This window comes from Sapajus apella, unplaced genomic scaffold (genome assembly GCF_009761245.1).
Source record: "Sapajus apella isolate SASKATOON/1434 unplaced genomic scaffold, GSC_monkey_1.0 scaffold177, whole genome shotgun sequence".
NCBI lineage: Eukaryota > Metazoa > Chordata > Mammalia > Primates > Cebidae > Sapajus > Sapajus apella.
In genome coordinates, this window is record NW_022437117.1 from 493,017 (window position 1) to 516,653 (window position 23,637).

The 23,637-nt window shown below is 34.0% G+C and overlaps 2 protein-coding genes across 4 annotated transcripts in view; one reads left to right on the plus strand and one right to left on the minus strand.

The window, feature by feature from the left end:
* The window catches only part of LOC116542989 (nucleosome assembly protein 1-like 1), a 21,940-nt gene extending 9,826 nt beyond the window's left edge, over window positions 1–12,114 (plus strand). Inside the window, exon 2 of the mRNA XM_032268280.1 lies at window positions 12,019–12,114. Coding sequence (XP_032124171.1) covers window positions 12,019–12,099 — 81 coding nt within the window. The 3' untranslated portion in view covers window positions 12,100–12,114. The remainder of the gene's footprint in view (window positions 1–12,018) is intronic.
* The window catches only part of TLL1 (tolloid like 1), a 240,976-nt gene that overhangs the window by 33,232 nt on the left and 184,107 nt on the right, over window positions 1–23,637 (minus strand). For all 3 annotated transcript variants that reach the window (XM_032268275.1, XM_032268276.1, XM_032268277.1), the window contains 4 exons: window positions 23,364–23,524; window positions 19,008–19,188; window positions 9,479–9,604; window positions 6,453–6,580 (listed from right to left, as the gene is read on the minus strand). In XM_032268275.1, the coding sequence (XP_032124166.1) occupies window positions 6,453–6,580; window positions 9,479–9,604; window positions 19,008–19,188; window positions 23,364–23,524 (596 nt within the window). The remainder of the gene's footprint in view (window positions 1–6,452; window positions 6,581–9,478; window positions 9,605–19,007; window positions 19,189–23,363; window positions 23,525–23,637) is intronic.

Consider the following 23,637-nt stretch of genomic DNA (forward strand, 5'->3'; position numbering starts at 1 on the left):
ACACACACACACACACACACACACACACACACACACACACACACACACACAGAGTGGAGTACTATTAGAAGCAGAGAGTTAAATTGCATTGACCAAAGGCTAGGGTGGTTGAGATGGGAAAGGGCTGGGTAAATGTTAGTCAAATAATACAAAATTTCAGTTAGATGGAAGAAATAAATTCAATAGAACCATGATACAACATAGTGACTTATAGTTAATAACATATTAGACTCTTGACAAATGCTAAGATAGTGGATGTTAAGTGTTTTCCCCCACAAATATGATCAAAAGATGGGTAATACATTTATTAATTGGCTAAATTTAGTCATTAAACAATATACATATACTTCAATATGTCACATAGTACATGGTAAATACAAGCACTTTTATCTTTCAGTTAGAAAACATAAATTTAAAAAAGAAAAATAAATTTATTTATTTCTTATTTTCCCACCCAGCATAAGGAAAGAGGGTTATCAATTCATGAATTGTGAAGACAGCTCCATTGTATACACAGGGACCCAAATGTTTTCTTTGCCTTTCATCTCTGCCCTTGCCAATAACGAAGCCAGTTGGTAACCAAGTGTCTATCAGGAGTTCTAGGCCTAAGAAGATTAAAATATTTTATAATTTTTCAAGGTTCATTGAATCCATTTTCTAAATTTCAGTTTCGGTTGAAATTTTCCCATAAAAATCAAAACCCACTCAAAAGTGGGCGAAGGATATAAACAGACACTTTTCAAAAAAAGACATACATGAGGCCAACAAACATGAAAATATGCTCATCATCACTGGTCATTAGTGAAATGCAAATCAAAACCACATTGAGATACCATCTCATGCCAGTTAGAACGGCAATCATTAAAAAATCTGCAGACAATAGATGCTGGTGAGGATGTGGAGAAATAGGAACACTTTTGCACTGTTGTTGGGAGTGTAAATTAGTTCAGCCATTATGGAAGACAGTGTGGTGATTCCTCAAGGACCTAGAAATAGAAATTCCATTTGATCCAGCAATCCCATTACTGAGTATATACCCAAAGGATTATAAATCTTTCTATTATAAAGACACATGCACACGAATGTTCATTGCAGCAGCACTGTTTGCAATAGCCAAGACCTGGAACCAACCCAAATGCCCATCAGTGATAAACTGAACAAGGAAAATGTGGCACATATACACCATGGAATACTATGCAGCCATAAAAAACGATGACTTAGTGTACTTTGTAGGGACATGGATGAATCTGGAAACCATCATTCTCAGCAAACTGACACAGAACAGAAAATCAAACACCGCATGTTCTCACTCACAGGCAGGTGTTGAACAATGAGAACATGGACACAGGGAGGGGAGCATCACACGCTGGTTTCTGTTGGGGGGGCTACAGGAGGCACAGTGGAGGTTGAGGGGTTGGGAGAGATAACATGGAGAGAAATGCCAGATATAGATGACAGAGATATGGAGGTAGCAAACCACATTGCCATTTATGTACCTATGCAGCAATTCTGCATGATCTGCACATGTACTCCAGAACCTAAAGTACAATTAAAAAAAGAAAAAGAAAAAATTAAAGTTCAGCCGGGGCATGGTGGCTCATATCTATAATCCCAGCACTTTGGGAGGTTGAGGCGGGTAGATCACAACCTTGTCTATACTAAAATACAAATATTGGCCAGGCATAGTGGCACACGCCTGTAATCCCAGCTACTTGGGAGGCTAAGGTAGGAGAATTGCTTGAACTTCGAAGTTGGAGGTTGCAGTGAGCTGAGATTGCACCACTACACTCCAGTCTGGACGACAGAGTAAGACTCCATCTCCAATAAACAATAACAACAACAACAACAAAAACCCAACAACAATCAAAGATCCTAAAGAAATCAGGCAAAATGCTTTTATTTTACACACTGTAACATCTTGATGAAATTTCCTGTGTTATAAATGTCAAAGTATATGGGTAGGTGATTGAATGATTTGAACTGGTAGTATAAAGTATTGTTCACCAAATGTGTATTGGCTGATATCCACAATAACAGTGATTTTAGTTTTAAAGTAGATAACACTAGGTAACAGTTACATTATGTGCCGAAAGGCAATTAGGGGAAACACAAATAACTATAATGTCAAAATAGCAAAAGTCAAAAAATATAGAATCAAAATGTTACTTGGAGTTGGTGGCTAATCTGTTGTGACACACTTTCTACTAACCCTGACCCTTAAGATGATATTGAGAGTCAGGTTTTATATGAACATGATCCATGGGATAGGATGGTGGGAATCAATATTATGCTCTGAATCAGAAATTCTGGTGTGGCAGAGATGTGTGTTTTCACAAGTCTTTCAGGTAATTCTGATGCATGCTAGCATTTGAGAAAACCTGGCTTACATTGTAACTACTCCCATAAAAAACACAAATTCAGTTTCCTAAAATAAAGTTTAATACTTGCATTAAGGCTCTCATTTTGCTTCTGAATATTACCTGCTTAAGAAACCAGCAGGTAGGACCATTGTTGAACAGACATGCTTTATATCCTCATTCTCAAGTCGAATATTGTCAAAAAAATAAATAAATAAATCCTGTAATTTGTGAAGGAACAGATTGCCCTAGAGTTAGATGGGATGTTTCAAGCTGAAAGATATATAATTGGGAATGGATTGAGTATTGCTATTTTTAAAACAGGGGTATATCAGGAGTTCCACTTCCCCTTGGATATAAAAAGCTAGAACTAGTTTTGCTTCTACCCTCACAACAAGAAATAGCCATGATGTAAAGTGTAAAAAAAAAAAATCACAATGTTGGCTGAACATACCGAAATATGGAAATCACAAATGAACCAAGTAGTCTGAAATCTACTGAATGTCAGGTCTTTCCAAGAAAAGATGTGCTACTGGCAGACTACAACAAGAAGAGATGTTGGTATCATACAGCCAGGTGAAAAGAAAGCATTCTGATAAAATTAGTGATGGATTGGTAAAGGTCATGTGTGGATGAGGAGGAGAGGATAGAACTCATGGAAACTGCAGATACGAAGGGAGCTTGTGCACACTCGCAGATCCTTTTCCATGGACCCCCATCTCCTGCTCATGAGAAAATTTGTGGAAAAACCAGGAGGCACATGAATGCCTTCCTTGGTGTTTCAGGCTTGCAAGAGGAAAGTGGTCATTGCCGTGAGGGAAGTCTGAAGCCTTACTGTAATCCTTCTTCAGAAAACAAAGCCTTAAGCCTCCGAGGGAGAAGCAGAATATCCTGCCACCTCTACAACAAAGTTACAGACCTACTGGAGGCAGAGGAAAGGTCAAAACAAAACAAAATAAAACCAAAAACAAAACCTACTACCCCTAGGGGAAGTCCTGGATGCAGGATCTTATACCAGTAATACTGGAGATCTCCTACCACTAAGAGCCTGAAAAGAAACTCTCTCCCATGGAACACTCATAAGATATATAGACAGAGTTTCACTGCCATGAAGAGAAGAAATAGGTCCCCTGAGAAAGCTCAACCACAAGACCTAAACATGCAGGGCCTGCCTAAGGTGGAGGCTATACTGAAATAATAAAGAACCCCTTGCCTTCACCACCAGACTAGCAAGCACCAAGTAATAAGCAACTACCATCTACCACTGATGAAGAAGACAAAAAAGTGTGGAGAGGAACAATATTTGTGGTGGGGATGAACAGAGAAGGTAAGGGTGAAATAGAAGCATTGAGGAAGCACCTGTTAAATCTCAGCCTCCATCCTAAGATAAAAGAATTTGAAGCCATTGGTGCACTGAAGATAATAGAACAAGAAAACCCAATCTCAGCTTAATTCCTGGTTAGATCAACCTAACACCCTTCCTCATACGCTAATAGCCTAACACAAGAGATGCATCTGTTTCCAGACATAAAGTCTCTACTATTTTACACATAATGTCTGATTTTAATTTTAAAAAATTACATGAGACACAAAAAGGCAAGGAAAATAAAAACAATGCAGCTACGAGACAAAATAATCAACAGAACAGACTCAAGCATGTGGCCCCTATGTTTATATCAAACAGAATTTAAAGGGGGGATAAATTTAACATTGATAAGTTAAAGATTCTAGTAAAGATGTAGAGAATATGCAGGAACAGATGGGAGATTTCAGCAGAGAATGGTGTTATGGATTGAATTGTGTTTTTCAAAAATTAATGTTGAAGCCCCAACCTCCAATCTGATATATTTAGGGAGGTAATTAAGGTTAAATAAAGCCATAAGAATGCAGCCCTAATCCTATAGGGCTGGTGTTCTTATAAGAAGAGTAAGAGACACTGGAGCTCTGTCTCTCTCTATGTATACACAGAGAAAATGCCATGTGAAGACACCATGAGGAGGAGGCCATATAGAAGCCAGGAAGAGAGGCTTCACCAGACACTAAGCCTCATGGCACCTTAATCTTGGACTTCTAGCCTGCAAACTATAAGAAAATAAATTTCTGTTGTTTAAGCCATAAGTCTGTGGTAATCCATTACGGCAGCCCAAACAGACTAGTACATATGGAAACTATAATAAGTGAAATGTAAATTCTAGAAATAAGGAACATGATAATAGAGACAAAGAATGCTTTCAACAGGTTCATTGGTAGATTCAAGGCAGCTGAAGAAATAATTACTGAATTTGAAGATAGGTCAATAGAAATTACTGAAACTTAAACTCAAAAAGAAGGGCAAAAAATGAACTGAACATCCAAGAGTTGAGGGATAACAGCAAACAATCTAGCCCATAAGCAATCTGAATACCAGAAGAAAGACAGTGCCACAGAATAATTATATGAAGAAATAACAATTGAGAATTCTCAAAAATTAATGACACACCCCATAATACAGATGCACTAAATTCAGAGAATTCTGAGGAGGATAAATACCAAAAAATCTCTAAACAGAAACACACACACATAAACACATACATCTGTATATATTATATTCAAATTGCTGATAAAAAAAACATTTTAATGGCAGCCATAGAAAAAAGGAATCATGACTTACGCATAAATAAAAATAAGATTTACAAAAGAAGGATGAAAAACTAAGTTTCAGAAAAAAATGGAGTCAAGCATTCAAGATGGAGAAAGAAAACTGTCACATACTTTATACAAAATATAAAAATAAGCTATTCAGAGAGAAAGAATATAATACCCAACAAAATTTAGATTGAAATAAATAAATGTCTTCAGTCAAATCAGTTTTTCCAACTCCTTTAGGAAAGAGCTCTCCTGAAAAAAATGCAGCCTCTATATTTCAGCCCATAAGATTCAGGGAGTTACCATAAGGTCCAGGGAATTATCCTCTCAATCAGTACCTTGGACAGGACTAGAGAGCAACTAAATTCCTATAGTGCTGTCATTTCAGCATTTAATATACTTCAACAGTGTGGCTGAAATGAACTGATGTCTCTGTCTGGGCAGTCATTTACAACTATAGAGATTGGAAGGATCTCCATACTAGGAATATGAATTTCTTGGTGACTGTCTCTGATTTTATTATAAAGCTATATATAAATAAGGTCTTTTTATTGGCCAATAATATTCACTGAAGGAAAGAGTCAAAACAAGAAATTTAAAAATTAAGCTTATGATTGTACTGATCCAGTGAGCTACTTTGGACTGATAGCCTCACTCCTCAGACAACTTTTGTTATTAAAGTGCATGCTAGACTCTTTCCTGACCCTTGTTTGCTGGCACTGCTTTCTGCTTCTGAAAACAACGTTGCAGGAAATTGTTAACATTTCTAAATTAATTAAATTAATATTTAATTTCTTTAGATTACACTCTTCAAGCACTCTGTAGCCTATAATGAAATTTAACACTTGTTATCAGTTTATTATTTATGAGCAGGCCAGAATGCAAAATTCAAAGAATGCAGGAGAGATAAGACAAATATTATACTCATATTTGAATAACTCATGATGAATAAAATGTGTGTGAAATGTAAGGATATCAGTATCTTTGTGCAGAGGGCAATATATTATGCAAAAATAATATTCTATAAACCACAAGATAAAATTGACATTATTATGAAAAACACATGGAATTTGTGCAACCAGTAGAATATGCTATGCTGGGTTTAAGTGAATTATTATTCCATTGTTTTCTTGCAAATTTCTGATTTTTTCATTCCTTCATTTATTTTCCAAGTTTGCAAATATAATTACCAGTAATATATTAGGAAGTAAAGTCCTGTTTTGCAGCAACTTTGGTAAGGCCTTTTAAAACATCCGGAATAAGAAACTGTATAGGAGAACAATATGGCAGTCACCCTGATGTACGAAGCCAAGGATTTTAGTGCAAGTAGAAAAGCATGAGATGAAAAATCTTTTCCAGCTGCCTAATGATTCAATTCAATTAGATAAGCCTTTATTTTATTTCCAAGTGCTTGTAGTGAAAGACAAGGGCAGTCAGTTTAGTGGAAAGAAAAAGGATGTGCTCACTTACTAATTTGATTCGGTGGCCAGGAGTGGCGCTGATTTCCCACGTGCATTCTTTTCTGCTTGGGTACTTGTCTGGCCAGTTGGGACTGGTGATGAGGCCAGTTGGACTGTGGATCTTCTGTTCACACTCAGCTGCATCAATAACCATAATATCAGACAGTGTGACAGTGTGGAAATGCAGCCCAGGTTTCAGGCAGAAAGCAGCCTATTTGCCCACTGCCCTGTTGAAAGACTTTCCTGAATACCAGCTAATTATCACTCCAGTGCCAATTATCATATTCATCTGCTCTGGAAACTATGTTGCTGAGCACAATCAGAAAATGTTTGTTGTCTGCCTCATATGAAATTAAGCATTTACCGTAAATCAGATAAATGCCTAAAAGAAAATGAACTTTCACTTTAAACTGATGGGTCTAGCTCAGAATTTAACAGTGCAACATATATTGACAGTAGAGAATATCAACACTGGGCGTGTGCAAAATATTTAATCCAATGTCACAAACAAACATCATTGGACTATGCCATTATCATTTATTTTTTATATTAAAAGAAACATAATTTACAGCTAATTAACATCATTAAGGCACCTGATAAATCATGTATTTACATTTTCTCTCTCCCTTAGTTAAATATACGCTTGAATACCTACATCACAATTTTAGCTTCTATAATAAATTAGCCCTAATTTCATCAAAGCAAATGGAAGCACTAAGGGAGAAATAAGTGAACAGCTGCTAGCCCTGCCCTTGAGGTGCCTCTGAACTAACTTCAAAGGATACCTCATTCAATCAGTATAATTATTTAAGAGTTTCTTTTTAACAGCCAAAATAACCTAATTTTAGACAACATCATTCCACACGGTTAATGTCAAATTTAAAAAATATTTAATATCTTCAAGCTGTGTTCTTTCTGTATAATTTATGAAGCTCTGTATCATACATTCTTGTTTAGACTGGGATTATTTGTTATGTATTGTGTATCCCACTCTAAAATACAAATTTCTAAAATTTCCTGAGCAATATATTTGGTTAAATATTTTATTAATGGACAACAAACCTGTTATACCTTTCAGGGCCACACAGCAAGGGTAACATGCCCATTAGTTAATGTGCTTGCTGTAGTTGCTGCTGCCTGCTTTGCTGCATTCATTCATACTAGACCTTCATCTTAATTGTGCTATGTTTCTACAGGGAGACTTACAACAGAAGATCACAATAAAGTGGAAGGTAAAATTCAGTTCCTGTCTAATAATCTACAATTATGGCAGCAAGACAACAGCCTTAAAAGTTTGGATCAAGTCATGACAAGGGTTTTCTAAATTCCATTGTTTCTGTCTCTGCCTCGCCATGTGAAATGTAAACCGGGCAGGATGTGGCAATTACACTGAGACTAGGTTGAGAGGCTCGTTGCTAAACTGTACAAGGAACATGTACTATAGTGAAGGTAAAAGATGATCTGACCACTTTCCTGGCAATAAGACAAGTTTATTGTGGTATGTCTGGATGCTGTTTTATCTATAATGAAGTTTTCTATATCATTTATGTAATGAACAGAGACATATTTGCTACCCGCGATCCACAGGATAGATGTATAATCTATAAAAGCTGTCTTCTTTTTTTCTCTGCATTACCTTCAATGTCTACAAAACAAAAACCTGGGCCAACTGCAGTGGCTTATGCCTGCAATCCCAGCACTTTGGGAGGCTGAGGTGGGTGGATTGCTTGAGCTCACGAGTTAAGAGACCAGCCTGGGCAACATGGGGAAAACCCATCTCTACAAAAAATACAAAAAATCAGCCAGGCGTGGTGGTGTGCACCTGTAGTCCCAGCTACTCAGGAGGCCAAGGTGGAAGAATTGCTTAAGTCTGGGAGATCGAGGCTACAATGAGCTGAGATCACCCCACTGCACCCCAGCCTGGGTGACAGAGGGAGACCCTGTTTCAAAATTAAAAAAATAAAACAACACACACACACACACACACACACAAACCTGGGCCTATTTCCTAACCTATTGATTTAATAGCATATCGTATCTTACCAAGTTACAGATATTATGCTTTCACATGAAAGTAGAGAAAGAAAAATTTCTGTTTGTACAGGATTCTGCACAGTGTCATTAACTCAATGAAAAAAAAAAATACCTGACAGGTGACCATATTTGAAAGGAGCTGAACAGAACAATGGTCAACTGAAGATATTCTCTATGATTCCAGTGTTTTCACACACACAAAAATGTTATCTAACTGTGGTTAGAGTCAGGTACCTTCCAATGTACATATGACTACGTTTATAAAATTTGCCTTAGTAATTCTCTTCTCAAAACAAGCATAATCCAATTTAGGTAGAAAATTCGGGAACAGACTCTCAAAGGAAGAAATAAGAGCTGAATAACTAATTATTGTTCCCATTTAGCTCATAGTTGCTAAGGGGATTAATATTATTGGTTTATAAGCATTTTGAATTTTGTAAGGCCTCGAGGACAGTCGGATAGGGTATTATTATGCTACTATTAAGCTTTTCTGGACCAAAACCATGACTTAAAACTTTAAATGACACAATGTCTACCATTTTCAAATGTCTTCCCTGTGGTAGGCATTTGAATTTGATACTCCTGGTATTTAAAGGCGCATCACTTATGTAGCACATACACAAAATATACAAGATATTTTTGGAAGGAATATTACACCAAATGCAAAACATTTAGCAGAAGTTAAGTTTAAATATGCATTGTGTTATAAGGTCCATTCCACAAAGACCTGGGGAGAATGTGGTGCTTTTCTGGCTACCAGATGATATTCTAGCAGCTACTATGTCTGTTATTCAAAGCTACTCTAATGCCACCTATGTGCGAAGTCCAGATCCAGTAATTTGCCTTGGATCTTTGAACATTACACAGAATTTCATTTTTTGACATTTAGATAGCCCAGTGTGATATCACTCATTGAAATGATTAACTTTACTTGGAGCAGTGCTTTAACAAAACCACATGAAATTCTACATGTTGTCAAGAAAAATGTATTCCTTTCCGTACCTTCCTTGCAATCATGTTTATTTTCATGCAGCACAAATCCACTACGGCATTGACACATGTAACTTCCCATCGTGTTGACACATTCGTGCTGACATCCACCATTATCCTTAGAGCATTCATCTTTGTCTAGCAAAGAGATAAATTCCATAGTTTACTAAGTAACTTTAAAAACAAAGAATATCAAAGAGAGCCATTTAGCTAAGGTTAACATTGCCAAAGGGTAAACTAAGTCATGGTTTCTTCTGTTCCCAGTATAAAACAAACAAAAATGTATGATCTCTTAGTTTTACCCTTTCCTTGTTTAGCTTGAAGGCTTGTACCATGAATCAAGTTTCCAAGACCATTAGCGCTACGATAACAACTTGTAATCCTCTTTTATTCCTATACTGGAGTTAAAGTTTTGGGTAGGAGAAAGAGGGAATCAATAAATCTTTTTTCAAATTAACCCTAAACATTTATTGCCAATATTTAAAAATAAAAGAAACATTGTGCATAGTTTGAATAGAGACAAGAAATAGCATTTAAGTAGAGGGATATCTTTCAATATATTAACCACGGTATGCAGACAGAGGCTAAACAAGTTTCCAAGATTTGTATGTAATCACTTTAAAAAATCACTCAGTATAATTACTGTAGTTGATTTTTCCCCATTAACTCTGCAGTTATACTTAGCATTAATGAATCTGGGCACTTCATAGCACTCCAAGACAGAAAAAGGCATAATTAGACTATTCTCAAGAAGAAATGAAAGTTATGTATTTTAAACAAATCTACTCTGGCAGAGAAGTTTATTAAAAGTTATCCCCTAAAAGGGCTTTTAGTGTGCTAAAAGTAAAGTAAAGATTAGACTAGGAAATATGAGCCTCATGAAATAGCCAAAAAAATTCACTACAGGAAAAAAAGCCAAACTAGATTAACAGGCAGTCAATTTGGTGAGGCATCAACCATCACTCTATGTCACTCAACTGTCATTCCATAGTTGGCTTGTCCATTAATGTCAAAACTGGCAGATTGCTCCTGACACAGATGCATGAGGGCACATCACTCAGACTTTCATCACTCCCACACATAGAGAACAAAAAGGACATGTTATAGTCATATGAGAAGTTAGGCTGAATTCAAATTGTACACTCTCCGCTGATTTTTCTAATGAGCACTAGCAAGTTCTTGGTGGCATAAAAAGTATACTGTTTTTGCTTTTTTATCAAATCAATATTCATTCCAAGGGAAAAGGTTTAGGGAAGATATTTTTGTCAAATAATCTGATAGTAATTTTTAAATATGCATCTATTTTGTCACATTTGAAGATTGATTCCATGACACACATGCTTACAGGTGATATTAATGCATTGGCCATACTTGAATATTTTAAATAAACACAGGCAATCTCAGTTTTTAAAGAATATGTCATAATTAGTATATTTGTGATTTATGTGTTCTCCACCTATTCTTGACACTTCCATTATTCTTTCAAAACTTACTATGGAGACCAAGCAAAAAGCAAAACAAAAGTAGAATAAACAAAATTATTCTGTGAAAGAGCATCAAATACTGAAATGCAGAAAAAAATAACAGAAAATTAGATTTGTAAAATTAATTTTAGAGAAATTTGGTGTAATTTTAAACTCTTATTCCATTAATTGCATCAACAGTGAGAATCACAGTTTATGAATTATGAATGACTTATACAGAATAGGTAGACAGTAAACCATACTTCATACCACCATGGTGTCAGCTGCCTGCATTTTCTGATTCAGATAGTTAAACAGTAAATTGCTTAAATTCATTTTTTTATTCTGACTTTCCAGAGGCTCTTTACCTTAAGAAGCTTCAGAAAAATGCTTCCTTATGAGTGAATGAATATATCTCTGTTAAATGGAAGGAACCAATTAAGAAAATGCTGGTGCCAGAATTATTCTGAAATAGACACACATTTCCTATGAAAATGTTTATATAACAGTGGTTTGGCACACTTAATATAAGACCTGATAGAGTGAAGCTTAGTTGTACCCTGGGTCAACCAAACCTTTGAGAATAGTTTAAAATTAGTTCACATTTTCAATTGGCTGTTAAACAGATGAACTGCTCAGAGATGAACAGTGTGGAGGCAGACATGGCCTGAATCACCATTTTATTTGTATCTGTTTGGACTGCCATACATGAAAGATACAAAAATGCTAAAATACAAATGTGAACACAAGTGTTATTTAATAACACATGAATTATTGCTGTGAGTGTTAAAATTCTCAGTCATTTTATAAGAAAAATAATGTCAAAACATAAAATATCCCTAACATCCAAACTTCATTCTAGTGGAAGGATCAAGTCATTTGCTCATATATCAAAGTATCATTAGTTTCAAGATTTGTTAAAAATAAACTGACCTATAATAATAGTAACTAAGCAGAGATCAAATTAAAAATAAAAGCAATTGTATTTCAATGATTTTGTAGCCAACAATTAATACTCATTTTGTGCTCAAAAATAATAATAATAATTTCAAAATAATTTTGGGAGAAGAGAAAGCAGGTGAAGAGGAGGAAGAGGAAGAAGAAAAGAAAGAAGAGAAAGAAAAAGAAGGAAAACAAACAGAAGAAGAGTTGTTATTGTTATTTACATAGTCATTATTCTCTAAGTATCTGGGTTTTGTTTTTTTTTTTTTACTTTCCCAATTTTTCAGTTTCCTGCCTCATTTGCACATCTGGTATTGCATAACTTAATCAAGGTCGCATGAAAATGAAAACTTATCAGGTTGCTAAAATATATTTATGAGTTAGTCTAAATTTTAGCTAAAATTCAAAACTGAACTAATCAAAATAGCATCTAAAAGCAGCAGAGGAAAGTTATTATATCCTGAAAAGTAGCATGTAAAACTGTGGCTTCATGTGTCAAATAGTCATATGAAAACAGAAAATTTCAGGAAATCATTGGAATACTTAAGATTATTCAGATGTTTTACATCATGAAGATTTAAAAATTTTGGTATTTTGCACTATATTTTGAAAAATATTTTAATTCATCTGCAGAGTAGTAAATACGGTGTGGTTGTTTTAAAACCACTTGTTTGAATAGGAGTTAATAGACTATTCTAATTAAAGAGAATGTAATTTTGGATTTCTTATGTTGATGAGAAATAGCAATTTCATAAAAGATAAATTCTGCAAATATATTGTAGATTTCTTATTTATGAAAGGTCATGGAACTTGGGAAAAAACTATTTGCAAACATAATTAACTTCTGTTTTCACTTTCCATTTCTCCTCTTAGGACAAAAACTCTGTTTCGAAGAGCAGAAATCTGAGGAAAGAGAAAAGGAAGGAGGATAGAGAGACTTAAACATTTCTCATAATGCCTGCATAACACATTTAATAATTTAAAATTCTATCAATAATTTATTTGAAATTTTCTGGCATTTTCATACACTAGACACAAAATAAAGCAAAAGAGTTTTTCTTAGTGCTAGAAATAAATGTTTTATTGAGGAAAAATAAAATCATTTATTTTCTGCAGATGGAAATTAGCCCCCTTCTTTGGAATGGACGTGTCTGCTTTCCATTCCTTCATGTAAGATAAAGAAAAGGCCCATCATTAGGAAAAAGTGAAGGGGTATTCTTCCATCAGAGGCCTGCAGTGAACCTCTAAGACTATCAGAGGTCATCAGTCTAATAATACATACTGGATGGAACTGAAGTTGCAACCTGTATCAAGTTCTTGCAAGATTCAAAAATAAAAAGTTTCTCTTTGCAGAAAGCTTCCTTATCTGTAGGAAAAAGAAATCAATGGTCCATGCAACAGAACAGAAATATACAGGAGCAGGTATTCTCAAATTAAATGTTCAGGATCTGAAATAAATGGACACATGCACAGCACACACAGGTCCAACATAAAACTATCAAGTAAGCAATTACCTCCAAAAAACACTCATAAACACTAGGAGAGCTACAACTGAGACACTTTTCTTTTTTCATAAACATGCAAATATTTAAACTCCATTAATGTTGAAAACTTGGACGCAGGAGTCTAAATCATACAAAAAAGTTGTGGTTGTGTTACTGTTTGTAATTAATCACAGTAGCATTTAATGTTTTGTTAGAGTAATATCATGTCGAATTTCATCTACAGATATCAACAACCATTCCATGAGAGCAACGGTGGACAAGAAGAACACTTACAAACAAATATCGAGGCACAATGAAAGGAAGATAAGATGAGGAGCATGTCAGCTGAAATCACTTGATTTCAGAGCTAGAAAGACTGCAATGCACAAATTATTTTAAGTGAATCCTCCATTTGTTACAGGCAGAAATGAGCTGGGATTCAGAAAACGAGTTTTAGTTCATTTCTGTCACTGAGCAAGACCCTGGGTTCATTGGCAATAGTTAGATCATATTCCTATTAGTTTTTTCCCTGAGGGAGACTGCTATTATTCTTCATATTTTCTGTTCTTAGAATTGAAGAGTCATAACTGAATCTTTTCATTAATACAGAGTTGCCTACAAAAGGCGCAATGCCTATGCTCAACTCTCATTGCCTAAAGTCATTGTTATAATATTCCCAAATTATAAATGCTATAATTAAAATTGTAAAAGCATGTCAAGTTCCCAAATGTGCTATTTTTTCAAGTATAAAGTCTGAATAATATTTCCTTTATGCTTAACTCATTTAAAGAAAAGAAACTCTTTTGAGTGGAATACTATTAGCTTTACTTCATCACTTAAAATTAAGTAAACTGCATCATGTATACCAATGCAGACTTGTACACTTGTGCTCAAATATATAATATAAAACTAAGTTTGGTTTTACTATCATATAAGCTAAATCATTATTGTTAATCTAGTAACAAATCTCATTTAGTCTGAGAAAATAACAACAATATATTATTGATGGACTAGATATCTTCTAGAAAATGTCTATGCCACTATCGTGTGAATTACCTGAAAAGAAATGAATACACACATAATTCTATATAATGTCCAAATGGTCTTATATTGGCTTTCTAATTTTTTATTTGCTTTAATATTACTTCATTATATTGCTCTTTAAATATGCCCTGGAATAAGTGTAGCATATTACACTGATTTTTATAGAGTGGCTTATAAATTATTTTGCTATAAAATCCAATGACATTAATTTTTAAGCTATGGCATTTTTGTGACTCATTTATGATATTTAGTCAGAATTGATAGATGAGAGTTTCTTAATTTTATGAGCATGGATGTGACAGAAATCACTGATGTGAATTATTCTGCTAAAAAGTTCTTAGAGATATCCCTTGAATGTTCCTTCTTAAATCTAAAAAGGCGTTTGTTTTAAAAATCTAAGGCTATGTGCAAGAATAGCTAAAATCTCTTATACAATCATTTTATTAGACAATGGTATGTTGAAAATAATACTGTAAATATATTATTTCATGGTATGTTAAACCTTAAATATATTTGTCTTTTTCTTGATGTATCACTTAACTAAAAGAAAGCTAGAATTTTATTTTTAATAGCTTTCTTTTCCAAATATATGGAATCACTTATTAGCAAATACTACTTTTTACTAGTATTGAAAATTCTTAGAGGTTCTTAGACAAAGAATGTGGAAAAAATAGCTGAACTTGTTATATTCCGTGTTAAAGTTTCATAAAGCCATAACTACTTCTGAAAGCTTTAGAACACTGGCTATAAACATAATCATTTAAGACTGTGTGTCTATAAACTATTTCTTGATTAATATATATAATATATTAACATCTTTGTTAGATTGCCTATAATTAAAATATTTGGAAATTTAATTCAATAGACTTCTTGTATTAATATTAACTTGTATTAATATTTATTAACTAATGAAGACATAGGTGAATTTAAAAATTCCTTCACTTGCAAAGAAGGTCAAAGTCTATTAGACAGTGTTTGCAAACTAGAAATACTTTGGGTAATAGTAATAGGTGAAAATACAATAGGAGTTTTTTCTTCTAAATTTATTTTTATATTTAAATTAAAGAAAAACTCTGAGAAGAAAATGGAGAAAACCATAATGCGTCACGTTTCCACCCTAACCAAGCATTCTTGGTATTTTTATATGGCAATTTTCAGGTTTGTTCCAGCCTGCAGGCTTAGCTGTATAGATAGTGCATACACTGTTTTATGCCTAGATTTCCATTAATATTTTACCACATACAATATTTTGCACCATGGAATCACTGACCCATCTTTGTAGCACAGAAGGGTCCACAAAGTGCATTTGCCATAACTTATTTACAATTTATCTCTTGTCACAATATAAGGTAGCTCCAAATTTCTGTTACTATCACATTACATTGAAATCCTTCTTCCAGATTTTGAGATATTTCTTGATGAAAGAGTCCCACAAATGTGATTTCTGGGGCAAATGGAATAGTCGTTTTAATGACTTGATTTCTATGCTAAATTTCTTTCTAAAGAATTTGTGACAATAAACCCAGTAACACACTTTATCAAAGCTCCCATAGTGAGTTTTAACATTTTAAAAAACTTCAATTTTGTTTGTGAAGTATATCTTTATAGTTTACATACTTACTTTCTAATAATGTATTACAGTGAATTACTTGGCTTTTGACATATGATTATATGTTATCACACTGAAAGCATTATTAGAACTCTAATATTTGCAATGTGAACAGACATCAATTAAAGTGAATAATCTTTTGTAAATTATGCCTTCATAACAAGGACATTTATTCACCTAAATTCTCATTTTCTGCCATTTCTAGATAATACAACAGCAATTTATTACAAACATGTTTTTAACCTTCTCTTTTCTGGAGCAAACATCTTTCCTGCTAATAGAAACTCCAGGAAATTAAGTGTGAAATAGATCTAGTCACTCATCCAGAACCACAGTATTTTAAATATTGATCTGACAAATAGCCAAGACTTTTCAATGATTCACAAAATGAACCCCAAAAATGTACACTTAATATTAATTGACTTAGATTTTCAAAACAATTACCTAATAAAGAAGTGAAAATTATATCTGCTATTGTTTTCCAGGTCATAAGAAAAAAAATTAATGCTATTTGCCAAGGTCATGATCAGTTCTTATAGTTAAGAGAATGGTCTTTGGACCAAGAGATACTATGTATAAATGATCTGTGACAGTGAGCCAATTACTTAACTCCTCAGCTGCCTCATCTCTCATATAAATATATATAAATATAACAATATAAGATGAAACTTTGGGGTTTAATTTCTCCATGAACTTCATTGTTCAGTTTAGTTAACTGTACTCCAGCAAACAATCTAGACTAGATTCTTTGAAAACCAAATATTGTCGTGTTAATTGATTTACATATCTATATATATATGTGAACTGATAAATAAAAGTATGGATGATTTTCTGAAATGACTGCATCAATGAATATGATTTATAGGAAATTAGCTGTTATTGGCTCAAGTACTACAAAGGTACTCAGTTATTTTACAAAGCGCAGTTCCACAGAGATAAAAGGTTAAAGACCATATATGCTCATGTGGTGGAGAACAGCATCTTCTGCACAAAGCTTCAGAGGTGTATTACAAAGAATTAAGGAAGCATATTTTATGTTTCATCAGTCCTGTTTCTAAGGACACGAATAATCTGTTTTTATGATTTGGAATTTTTTTTTCTGACCAAAAGTATCAGAAAGGGAATTTAAAATTTTCTGAGTAACTAAATTTAATCATACTTTGTAGTCAGTATTTGTAGCATGTTTCTTTTCTTTAAAAAAATTTAAAATTAAATATATGATGAAAGTAACATAAAAAGGATCCTGAATACTTTCTTTTTAAATATCATTTTAGATTAATGTGGTGCGCACGCAAGTTTGTTACTTGGGTATATTGCATAATGTTGGGGCTTGGGGCTTCCATGGAACCCATCACCCAAATAGTGAACACAGTACTCATTAGTAACTTTAATTATTATGACAAAATTCATTTATTTTATAATTTCAATTTTTAAAATAAACATTTAGATGGCTCTACGATAAGTGACCTTATCTCTACCTAACCACCGGATCACTTAAACCTGGTAAAATACATAATATTCTCACTCCTTTAATCCCAGCATTTTGGGAGGCCGAGGCGGGCAGATCAAGAGATAGAGACCATCCTGGCCAATATGGTGAAACCCAGTCTCTACTAAAAATACAAAAATTAGCTGGGCATGGTGGCGTGTGCCTGTAGTCCCAGCTACTCGGGAGACTGAGGCAGGAGAATTGCTTGAACCCGGGAGGTGGAGGTTGCAGTGAGCCGAGATCATGCCACTGCACTCCAGCCTGGTGACAGAGTGACACTTCGTCTCAAAAAAAAAAAAAAAAGAAAAACAATATTAATAAAATAGTGAAGTCTAAAAAATGTCTTATTTTCATTAAAGTATTAAACTGTACTTTGAATAGCATAAATTTTAAATTAATACCTGAGAAGCATTTATAAATTGTTATTTAATCTGGGAAAAAAGAAGGGAATAAGGACACGGGAGCCAAGGACCATTGTATTCTAGAGACACTTTTCTGTATGACTTGGAACTCAATGAAGCTTGTGAACCATTAACTTCAATTACACTGAAAACCCCAAACAAAGGCTGGACATCGTAAATCTCATTAATTTTTAAACACATGAGGACCAGAATAAATGGCCTTTGAATTAACTCAATCCAAATTATCTAATATTAAAACATAATTGGAATTTGCTGCTTTAAATTGGTTGTTAGTTGCAAAAACAGAATAGATTGCTATACTAAGGCTTATTACAATTTTATCTACTTGGAAAGTTTCAAAATAATGTTTTTATAAAGCACAATTCTGATTGAGAAAAAATGAAAATTTCTTGGTTTTTGATATATTTCTATAAAGTCTGGGGAGTTTTATAAAATTTCAGCTCTTTATAAAGGAAATTTTGCTTTGAGTTGCTTAAACTAAATACTAAATTCCAAATACAAAAGTGCAAAGCATTAAATGCAGTTGTCAATATATTATATTTAGTGAAATTATAATTTCCATATTTCTAGGTCTCTTACTGCAACCATTTCCATAATGATGAGGCAAAGCACAATTTTAATTAGCCTAGTAATAATGAAAATATATTAAAATAAGAAGAAATACATTGCAAAATACAAAGAATATAAAACTGTTGCTAAAATGAGACTACATTTTCCAAATACAAATAAAAAGTATTTTGAAAAATCTGTCCATTTGTTTTATCATTATTCTCATACACCTGTATAGAGTAAAGCCAATGTGTAAAAATATTACTATAATTATTTTGTATTATTTGCACTAGCCTTTATAATATTTGATTAGATTTTATATAAGATCTAATTGTTTGGAGGCAATATTACATCAGGGCCCCTATTATTAATATCCTAATTTTAAGTAAAAAATTAATAAACCTATGGAAAGTGGTAAGGCCTTTTTCTTACCTTCAAGTTGCATTTACAGAAAACTATGAAAAACAGATCACATACAATTTAATCCAATCCACATTGAAAATCTGTAATATAAACACACAACATGTGAATACTCATACCTGAGAAAAATTGTGCTTTGAAGCCCTTCTTGGATACAGTATTGTCAGACTTGAATTCAATTCTCATACTGTTGAATTGGGATGTGATCACTTCAGGCACTTCAGCACCACAGAATTTGCCATGCAATTTAGACTCAGAGGTAAGACCGCTCCAGATCTCCACATAATCATATTTGCAAACCTAGAAAGAAACGCTGTTATCAGTTGCCAGACTTGTGAGTACAAGATGACTGACATTTATCTTAGAAAAATGTATCATGCTTTTCCCATTTTACTCTTATGGTAGTCTAACCGGAACTAACAGGTAAAGAAAAAAATCAGGCTGGACACGGTGGCTTAGGCCTGTAATCCTAGCACTTGGAGAGGCAGAGGCAGGCAAATCACTTCAGCTCAGGAGTTCAAGACCAGCCTGGGTAGCATGGCAAAAACCTATCTCTACAAAAACTATAACAATTAGCCAGGTGTGGTAGCTTGTGTCCATAGTCCTAGCTACTTGGGAAGCTGAGATTGAGCCTGGCAGGTTGAGGCTGGTGTGAGCTGTGATCATGACACTGCACTTCAGCCTGGGCAATAGAGTGAGATTCTGTTTTTTGTTTTGTTTTATTTTCTTTTGTTTTGTTTTAAGAAAAGGTATTCCACTATGAGGTAGAAGGCATGAAAGACAGATTCGAGAATTTTGCTCTGAATATCTTCAAGGTTTATACAAGTGTTGTTAAAATGAGACTACATTTTCCAAACACAAAGACTTATGCTATGGATATACACAAACACGCATATATTTGCATATGAAATATATGATATTTATATATTATATATATTTATATAAATATATGTATCAAATGTTTTAACATGCATATATTTGTATGTGAAATATATGATATATATATTACATATATTTATATAAATATATGTATCATATATTTCACATACAAATATATGCATGTTTGTGTATATTCATAGCATAAATCTTTTTCAAAAAATACAAAAAAATAAAGAGAACTGAAATTAATATATTTTAAAATGATGGTGCTGATAGAAGAAGAGCAACAGTTGCTATCTTTTTTAAAACATATTTTAAATTTTCACTAGGAACTGTGAATATAATTGTCATGTACTGTCTTATTTAATACTGACAACAATTACATGAAATTGGTACATTTAGCCTGTGAAACAACTACTAGCAAAAGAAATAGCCCTTCCCATTGTAGAGATGGGAAAACTGAAGTTCAGAAATTTTTATATAGCTTGTCCAAAATTATGCTTGTCATACGTGGCAATGTGGTGGTTAACAACATGGAGTTTGGCTTAGTCCAGTGCTGTTCCCCAGAAACACCATATTCTAAAGAGAACAGCACCATTGGTAACTTTAAAAGAGAAAGATGGATACTTGATGTATAATAAAAAAGATTGTCTGTTGAACTTATTGAAGGATTGATATTTCTTAATTTATTTTTGTTGCTGAGTGCTGTGAAGTTACTCTGTAGGATTGTTGCAGGACTGCAAACACTTAGGAACTCTATTCAGTGCAAAGGAGGTAGGAGTTTATACTAAAATAAGATAGCCTCATTCTGATTTATATGTAATCTACTAACACCACCAAAATGGAAGAAGCTAAATGAATGCCAGGTATTTTTAAGCCATTTTATGGCCACTAACAGATGTTTCCATAATACACTTTTCTAAAGTTCCAGCAGGGCACATGTTCAAGAACACATCTTGCATGAATGACCTTATTACATAAATGTGTAATTAGCAATGTTTAACAATGCATATGATTGAAACCTGGGGCATGATCTGTGCTTTGAAATGTCAACTCAAATTACTGGTTCTTGTGATATTAATTAGGTGATAAATAAGCAAAATGCTGCTAGGGAAAATGAAATAACTTTTCTACTAACTTTGTTACAATTACAATTTTTGTTTGGAGAGTTCCAACATAATATAAAAGAATGTTTCCAAGGCTGAAGGGTTTGTCATTGACTTTTCTTTGGAATATCAACATAATGAAGAAAATAATGAAGCTTTAAGCTTAACCCACTATTCCGTAAGTCACGTTTTTGCTCAGGCCTTTTATTTTAAATAGCTAAGATGCCAAACCACAAAAATACAGAGACTTCTGTAACAGTTTTTCTACACAGTAACACCATTATAAATTAAACAGGGATATGTTAACACAGCTTGTAAAGAGCCCTTCTATGAATGTTGACCATAACTATGAGAATAATGCTTTCAGAATACACCACCTCAGTTATATAAAACCATCTACCCTGCTTTCTCCTGAATGCAAACCTCTAGACTTCTTAAAAATATCTATCAATTAATGAATCAAAATGTCACACCCAACACACTCATAGCTTTAGGGAAAACTATGGGAGTAGATCTCATTCAACATTAAGTTCGTATCAAATTGTAGAATTGGTGGGACATTCCCATTTCAAAAGTTGTAGCTTAAAAAAAAACCTTCTAAAAATAATATAAAAATTATTTTCTTTATTTCACTGTTTCTCCAAATTTTAGTTAACAGAAAATTATATTTCATGTGGATAAAGTATGTTAAAAGGATAAACCAGCCTTTCTCATTAAAAACTTATGCATAATGTAAAAAGAAGCTCAAAAGGCCCACTGAGTTCCGAGATTCTACAAATCCTTGAAATATGTAAGTTCACCACATTTCAAACCTTAGTTTTCTTTACGGGGACACATCAGTCAGCTCCCACTTTTTACTTTAAAGCCACTAGTAAAAACCTAAAACTTCCTTGGTTACTACAAGCTAAATTAAGAGTGAAAAAAGTAATCAGAGGCCAAGCACGGTGGCTCATGCCTGTAATCCAGGCACTTTTGCAGGCTGAGGCGGGCAGATCACTTGAGGTCAGCAGTTCAAGACCAGCCTGGCCAACATGGTGAAGCCCCATCTCTATTAAAACACAAAAATTAGCCCAGTGTGGTGGTGTGCGCCTGTAATCCCAGCTACTTGGAAGGCTGAGGCAGGGATAATTGTTTGAACCTGGGAGATGGAGGATCACGCCACTGCACTCCAGCCTGGGCAAAGGAGCAAGACTCCATCTAAAAAAAAAAAAAGGAAAGAACGAAAAGTAGGCAGTAAAAAAAGGAAGAAGCAAAGATAAATACACAAAAGCAAAATTACGGCATAAAACCCACGAATATACATCAGAGACAAAAGTGTCCAACTGATAAACATCAAAGACAAAATAATTTTTGTGAGGTAATTTTATGGATGGATAAAATTATGTTCATTTAATAAACATCGAAAATGTTGTTCAGAGAAAGGATGCAAAGGAAGTTAAAAAAAGAAGAGAAAGTAAAGAAGATTACACAAAACCAATGTTTATAAGCTTTCCTCTGGAATTAAACCAGTGTTGACACAAAGGACATTTTTCTAAAAGTTCCCATTTCAGGCTTGACATTACATTTGAATTTGATGTGTGTGTGTATGCAGTAGCACACAGGAATTTTCAAATAAATGATGTCACTTGTTTAAATGTGGTCACCTGACAAAAACTGTACCTTTAGTAGAATAAGGTACAGCTTGTATTAAAAAAAAAAGATAACTTTAGCTAAATACATCTTTTGTTGAGGTTAGAAAATTAATCTTTTTTTATGAACCATGAGAGCATTTATAATGAAAGCTTCATATATAATGAAAATATGCCCATTTCCATAAGTAAAATATGCCAGGTTCTTCCAAATGATATTTTTATTATGACTCAGCCAGAGGATTTTGGTTTATTTTTTCTAGAAATGTCTATGTGACATGAAGCTGACCTTAAATACTCCATAGCTCTTTAATAAATCAAGAAAATAGTAAATATTAAATACAGAAAATAAAAACTTCCTCTAGGTAATTTTCAATCTTCCAGAAACAGTCTAAACTAAACCATCATCCAATGCCAACAAAATTCATAAGCAGTTGCAGAAATGAGCAGTAGGACAAAGAAAGAATACAATGTCTATCCTATTTTACTACATTCTTTTTTCTTTTTTTTTTTTTTTTTCTTTTTTTGAGACAGAGTCTTGCTCTGTTGCCAGGCGTCAGGCTGGAGTGCAGTGGCCAATCTCAGCTCACTGCAACCTCCGCCTCCCGGGTTCAAGCAATTCTCCTGCCTCAGCCTCCGGAGTAGCTGGGATCACAGGTAAGCGCCACCATGCCCGGCTAATTTTTGTATTTTTTTTTTTTTTTAGTAGAGACAGGGTTTCACCATGACCTCAATCTTGACCTCATGATCGGCTCGCCTCTGCCTCCCAAAGTGCTGGGATTACAGTCGTGAGCCACCGTGCCCGGCCGCCTAAAGGGAGTTTCAAAACATGATTTAAAAATTACAGTTATTGCTTACTTACCTCATTGCCTTCCAATTCAAAAAACTCAAACTTCACAGAAATTCTGTATTGGGTTGGTGCAATCACTTGCCACACACAGTTTTTATTAGGAGGGTACTCCTTCGGCCAGCCTGGGGTGGTTATGGTGCCGTTAAGTTTGGTAAGAAGTCCCCCACAAGCAGCTAGAAGAAAAGAAAAGTAAAAGATGAATTATCTCCATAAAGTCACTTATTTCTTAGCACCTGTCCATTAATTAATATCCAAATATCTCAGCTCTAAATTTCAACCATCTTCT